Source organism: Natrix helvetica, assembly GCF_964273705.1.
Source record: "Natrix helvetica genome assembly, chromosome: 8".
NCBI classification, from domain to species: Eukaryota; Metazoa; Chordata; class Lepidosauria; order Squamata; family Natricidae; genus Natrix; species Natrix helvetica.
In genome coordinates, this window is record NC_138559.1 from 18,730,907 (window position 1) to 18,737,897 (window position 6,991).

Sequence of the window (6,991 nt, forward strand, 5' to 3'; positions counted from 1 at the left end):
TTAACTATGTTTGTTAGCAAAGTGGGTAAATCTGAATGCCAGAGTTAATTGAAGATGCTCTGTGTGTTTATGTCTTAGCATGAAACACGGGGGTGGAAAAAACACCCCCCCCAGCTTGCTGCTTGTACTAATAGATTTTCTCTTCTCTTGCTCCACAGTCTTCAGGGCACAATGTCTCCCACGAGGCATTAGCAATAAAACGGATGCTTGAATTGGGAGTCGTCAAGAACCTCACTTACTTCTGACGTAAGATGGACAGCCTTTGTGTTCACGTTGAGCAGGACAAGACCCTTTGTGGCTGGCCCTTTCCAACATGTCGCCGCCCCTTCCATTCCAATGCTGAATGCTGGTGCAGAGGCCTCGCAGTTCCCTGCAAATGGGGATCAGGCTGGATGGAAGCGTACGGCTTCTAAACGTGTTGGCAGCTAGGGGTAAGAAGCAGCCCTGTAGAGAACGCGGGTGACGCCATCCGTTGGAAGCAAGAGTCGTTCTTCCTTCTGGGGCACTGCCCTCTACAGAATCTTCTTCACTTGGGTGGTGGCAGAATTTCCTTTGGCATCCAACCGAGAGGTCCCTGCGTTCACCAGAGGCGCCTTTGGAAGGTCAAAGCTAGGATTGTGGTTGATGGGCCTCCAAGAAGTTACCAGCACAGTTTCCCGCAGTGATAAAGTGATCATCCTATAAAGTGGTTTCATTAATCATTTCTCCCTTCCTCTGCAAACCAGTAGAATGGGGTGGTTGTTTGTTATTTTATTTATCGTATTGGATGTTGCCTAATGGGCAAGAGGCAACCAAATGAAGGAGTATATAGGTGTCTGCCATCCCGTTTCCCCGTTTAGATGAAGACGAGACAAGTATGTTGGTTCAAGTCCCCGGGAAATTCATCTGTTATAGATGCCCAGCAGAACATGATTAAGGATGAGAGAGGAGATAGTGAAGTTTATTCCTCTCCCATCTGATTGGCTGGTTTTAGAGACTACGACGGAAAGGAGAATACCCAGCAGTATTTGCCAGTAGTTTTTATACCTAAAACAGTAGAGTTGAACGGATGTTTATTATTATTATTTTTCTGGGCAAAGTGTGGAAAAGAAAGTCCTTCTGTGAAGGACGCGCGCGTTGCCCGAGTAACGCATCTCTGATCTTAAATGTATGGATGGGGTAGATATCTTTCCTTCCCATCAAGTGAGGATGACAACCAGAATCGACCGACGATGCGAAAGGGCTATCCTGGCCAAAGTTAAACAGGAAAGGAAGGGCACGAAAAATAAGAGAAGAAGGAAAAGGGGGCATCTCCGTACGGAGAAGGAAATGGGCAAAACCCAAAGCTGCACAGCACCTTTGCCTGAGTGACCCACGGTTAGGAAGGAGAACGAGGTTGTCATTCAGGACAAAGGCTAATCTCAGGGCCCTCAAAGGGTTGTTTTGAAGGAAGTTGCCTTTTCATAGAGGCAGGGGAGGGCAAGGGGGTCCAGACATTTCAGATGTGCCAATCTGGTTAGGATTGGGGCGAATTCTCTTCTTCCCCTTTAATCTCCAACGTGGGGACAAAAGTGTATTTACAGCTGTTACATTAAGTGCACTTGTCCGATTGACTATTGGAAACCTGGCAATCTTCTGTTTCTCCCTCGGGAGGAGGGAACCCGACCACGTCAAGGTACAAGACCACGAGACCAACTCGCCGTTATACCACCTCCATGTACTTGTGCAGCCAAACGTGCCTTAGCCATCTTCGCAAGTGCCCGGCTTTTGAGGAGCCTGCTGCCGACGCAAACTCCAGCGGCTGAGGCCACCCAATCCATTGCTAAGAAGATGGATTGCTCCGAAGGACTGCCCGTGGATTTGACAGCTGAGACAGATTTCTAGATTCCTGCTTCAAAACCAGGAGGAAGGAGGGATTGCTTATTAAATGGCGATTCTGAGGAGGGGGGGGGGTTGTTGAATCCCACAGTGTTGGAAGTGTCTTTCCTGGCCAAGCGGCACAGCAGTGTTAAGTAATTTAATAAATTTAATTTAAAACAGCCCTTTATGAACTGTGTTCCTTTGTTATGTTTCTATTATATAGGACTAGGGGTGACACGATAGCAATCTTCCAATATTTGAGGGGCTACTACAGAGGAGAGGGAGGGATCAACCAGTGGTGAAATTCAAATATTTTACTACCGTGTTTATCTTTCACTGTGTCGGATTTTGTGGCAGAATTCTTGTGAGATGTTTTCCTAACGATATGCCAGCTTAATATGCCTTTTTTTCTCTGCCTAGGACAAATCTGGCCACCGTATGTTTCTCGCTCAAAGAGAACCACGGTGGAAAATTGACTAAAAGAGACATACAATTATTTCCATTTCCCCCACTGTTAGGACAAATGTATGCACTCTTTTCCTTGCATATCTCAGATGAAAAACCTGCATTGGATTTTAGCAAATCCCGTGGAAATGGAATAGACGGCTATCTGGGTGGAAAACCGGAGTAACTGTTTCTGAGACGCTACCAGAAAACAAGTGTTGGATCTTAGTAAATAAAGTGGAACACACAGAAACACACACACTTCCAACATTTTTTTTATGACATACCACATTTCATACAGCTAGAAAATGCCCAGGTTTATGAGACCTTATTTCAAAATAATATACTCTCTTGCCATGGTTTGAATCTTGTGTATGTGATTTGGTACACAGGGTGAAAATAAACATTGTGGCTATTTGTGTGTGTGTGTGTGTGTGTGTGTGTGTGTAGAGAAATTGCACTGCAAGATCTCACTTCTACTTCTTGTCCCTTCCAAGGACTCTTGGGAAACCTCTGGCTTGATATAGAACAAAATATGTAGCAACTCTCTTAGTGAATCCAAGCTTAATCCTGGTAATCAGGAAAGGGTGAGGAAAAAACTCAGGACTTTGCTGCCTTGACCCTCTTTGATACGTTTGTGGAAGATGGAGGATAGAAACTCTTTTGGGCTTTCAAGATTCTGCTGTAGGCTAAATTGATAGAGTGTTAGGAACACAGGTGGAGTTGGATTTCTCACCTGGCTACCCTTAAATGGTTGATACTGAGCACCTGGGCAGAAACCACTTATTCTTGCTCTGCTTCCCTTCTTCCAGTAGCTCATGTTGAAGGGGAGGTCTAGTGCTTTTAGGAGGTATCTTCTTAGCTTCATCTTAGTTGTTATTAACTCTTACAGAGTTTTCTTGGGGCTATTCTGTGTTGGGGAGAGGAGTGGTTTTCTGGAGCTCCCGGCTTCTGGTGATGTCCATGGTGGTGTGCATGTCAATGAAATCAAGATGGCAACACCAACCATACAATTGAAATTCAATCACCTGTTTGGGAGCGCTGCCACACCTTTTTGGGGTACACACCTGTCTTGTGGACACCCAACCTGTTCCCCAGCTTGGGGAAAGTGAAGCAGTGGTGGGTGACTTGGTTTTATTACTCCTGCATGGCTCCATCAGAAGATAGCAAAGGTAAGTTCCTCGAATGCCCTTGACTTTCTTGAAACAAGGTATATATAGTTGACTTAACAGGAAGGGCTGATTCTAGGGAAGGATGAATTAGTTCTCTACACATAGGAGTAAAACATAAAAGGGGCAAATGATTGGTTGAAAAAAGGCAACCCTTATTGGTGTGTTTTGCGCTACTGTTCCCACTTTAAAGCATGTTCTCCTTGATACTCCGAGGCCAGATGTGAATGCTTCCCTTCTATGTACCAAACACATGAAAAGTTGTTTTCTATCTACTGGATCAGAATAATTATAATCAAAGAACTATGATTCCCTAGAATTGCATCTTTCCAGCTTCTGTTGAAATGGATAACCAAAGAACCATAATAATTTATTAAAGGCATCTCCTAAAGCCATCTTTGTCCACTTGTTGGAAAGGAGGATTTTGCAACTCACCCGTGCCTCTGGGCTGAAAGGATGATTCCATGGGGTTGGCTGCTATCTTATAAGCTACTAGTTCAACAGGTTTGGGCAGATGGTCTTTAATGCTTTCTCGTCCCCAAGCAATCTAACTTGAACATTGGGCACTATCTAATAAAATGAAATTCAATGGTGAAAAGAGTAAGGTTCTACATTTAGGCAACAAAAACGAAATGCACAGGTACAGTATAGGTGGTACCTTGCTCAACAGTAGTAACTGTGAAAGGGATCTTGGAGTCCTAGTGGACAACCATTTAAATATGAGCCAGCAGGGTGCAGCAACTGCCAAAAAAGCCAACACAGTTCTAGGCTGCATCAACAGAGGGACAGAATCAAGATCACGTGAAGTGTTAATACCACTTTATAATGCCTTGGTAAGTCCACACTTGGAATACTGCATTCAGTTTTGGTTGCCACTATGTAGAAAAGATGTGGAGACTCTAGAAAGAGTGCAGAGAAGAGCAACAAAGATGATTAGGGGACTGGAGACTAAAACATATGAAGAAGGGTTGTAGGAACTGGGTATGTCTAATTTGATGAAAAAGAAGGACTAGGGGTGACATGATAGCAGTGTTCCAATATCTCAGGGGTTGCCACAAAGAAGTGGGAGTCAAGCTATTCTCCAAGGCGCCTGAGGGCAGAACAAGAAGCAATGGGTGGAAACTAATCAAGGAGAGAACAACTTGGAACTTAGGAGAAACTTCCTGACAGTGAGAACAATTAATCAGTGGAACAGCTTGCCTCCAGAAGTTGTGAATGCCCCAACACTGGAAGTCTTTAAGAAGATGTTGGATAGCCATTTGTCTGAAACGATATAGGGTTTCCTGCCTAGGCAGGGGGTTGGACTAGAAGACCTCCAAGGTCCCTTCCAACTCTGCTATTGTATTGTATTGTATTGTATTGTATTGTATTGTACTGTATTGTATTGTAATCTGGCCTTGTGCATGTTTTTTATGGACGGGAGAATGAGTAGCACAAGAGAGCTATCGATCATACATTTCCTCAACATACATACGCCTTTGCCAAAACAGTCTAGTTTTTTTCAAAAATTACCTTGCTACAGCGGTGCCATCTCTCTCTTCCTTCTGAGAAAGGTCTTTCAACCAGGTTGGTGACACACAGCACATGACGTTTCTCTGGCTTCCTGGTGAATTTCAAGTTTAGGGAAACAAAGGGGCCCTCCAAAGGCTGCTTCCGAAACCAATATATGTGAATTTGCTGCTAGTGTAATTGGCTATCACTGTTTCTTGATGGTTGAGGAAATTCTTGCTTCAGACACTAAACTCAACAAAATATAATTGGGGGGGGGGGAATCTTCTAAGCATTTGGGTCATTAACTGCTTGTGAGGGGTGATCAGTTGCCAAGTATTTTCATATTACTCAAGCTTTATATATTATCTCTGAAGCCAATGGTGAAGGTCGTTAAGCAGGTTTTCAGTTAGAGCACGGAGGTGGGGGCCATGGCAACCTTAAGATTCAACTCTCAGAATTATGCATGGAAGGCTGGGAATTCTATGAGTTGAAATCCACAAGTCTTGTGAAATCCTCAAATCCGTATGTCTAAGGTTGAACACCCCTGAGTTAGGGGTTTCTCTCATGCAAGGAAGGTGTCAATATGATCGCCAAATTCCGATGACGGATCTGGCGCAATTAGAAGGCAGGTGTTGCAGTTCTAGGACATGGGCAGTAGGGGGCAGGTGTAGCCTGTATATCCCTTAAAAAAAAATTAGAGCAGCAGTAAAGGGTACCTTTTTATTTGTCTGAAAGTCCAACATTTGTTGATCTGGACTGAGTAGTATTCAGCTTATTTCTTGTTCACTCTTCAAAGATGACTGCAAAAATGAAACTCTGCCTTTCCAAGGATTTCCTAAAGAACATGGGTTCAAATCACCCACCCAAACCTTCTGAGAGAGTGAAAGGGTTGCGCGTTGGTCTGATGAAAAGAAGAAATTGACCAGTGGTGGGATACGACCGGTATGCCCGGATAGGGGCATACTGGTGCCTGCTGAGAGTACCGATACGGTGCTCCGGAGGGCCCGCCCGCCCGCCTTACCTGTATTTGAGCCAATCGGGGCTTACCCTCATGTGCACGGAGTGTACGGCACTAGCGCGACACTCCGCAAAGCAGCTGGAGCATCACAGGCGGTAAATACGCATGTGCACACTGCGCGTATGCATGTGGTGGACGCCCAGCCCCATTGCACCATACCTGTTGCACCGGGATCCAGAACCCACCAATGAAATTGACTGATTACATTTTCAATGACCAGCCCACTGGCTGTAGTGAGAAAGCCTAAGGGCGGCTGTAAGCACTGAAGGTTATCATTCCCCCTCCCTGCCATGAAACCAGGGGTGAATTGCTACCAGTTCGGACCCATTCACACAAACTAGTAGTAAAAAAAAAATGCTACCGGTTGAGGCGAACTGGTATTTCCGATGATCAGCTGTGATGTGTGATTTATGTTAGCTAGAATCACCTTGCAGAGCTGATTCCTGCCCCCCTCGCTCTTCTACTTACTTTTGCAGAAATGCTCGGTATCAGGCTCCACCCACCCATCCGGACCTCATCACGTCCCATTTTGACACTCTGCACATGCGTGGAAGGTCCTGTGCATTTGTGGAGGTAGCAAACGTAAGTTGATTTCACCCCTGAATGAAACCTCTATGTGCTGAGTAATTCTTAGGATCTAACTAAAACTTAAGTGCCTTGAAATTCTTAGGAGTTAATTTGCAATTCCATGCCTTATTTGAGAAGTGGGCAATAGGCTTTAAGTGTAGTTTAATGATAGGGGGCACACCTTACGTGCAAAAGTGTATTTGTGTGGAAAACGGCTCCTCTTCAGTGCTTCTGCTGGCTGGATTAGAAAAGACTTGTATTGTTTGTGAAAGGTGGGAGGATTTTTGCTGGTGAAGTTAGAGGAGAACCACCGCTTGAGCACCTTGTAGCTACTATTCCCAACCAGGGCAGGTTTTAAAGCTCAAAAGAAAGCGGGGGAAACCAGTAGAGCTAGTCTACAATGGTCTTGAAGATACAGGATGCCGTTTTCCCTTGATCCACAAGGTAGGTCTTAACATCTCCA

The 6,991-nt window shown here is 44.8% G+C and overlaps 1 protein-coding gene across 9 annotated transcripts in view; it reads left to right on the forward strand.

The window, feature by feature from the left end:
• ST3GAL4 (ST3 beta-galactoside alpha-2,3-sialyltransferase 4) overlaps nucleotides 1-2,018 on the forward strand; it is a 128,625-nt gene extending 126,607 nt beyond the window's left edge. For all 9 annotated transcript variants that reach the window (XM_081961318.1, XM_081961310.1, XM_081961316.1 and 6 more), the window contains one exon: nucleotides 159-2,018. In XM_081961318.1, coding sequence (XP_081817444.1) covers nucleotides 159-245 — 87 coding nt within the window. In that variant the 3' untranslated portion in view covers nucleotides 246-2,018. The remainder of the gene's footprint in view (nucleotides 1-158) is intronic.
• The last annotated feature ends 4,973 nt before the right edge of the window (nucleotides 2,019-6,991 follow it).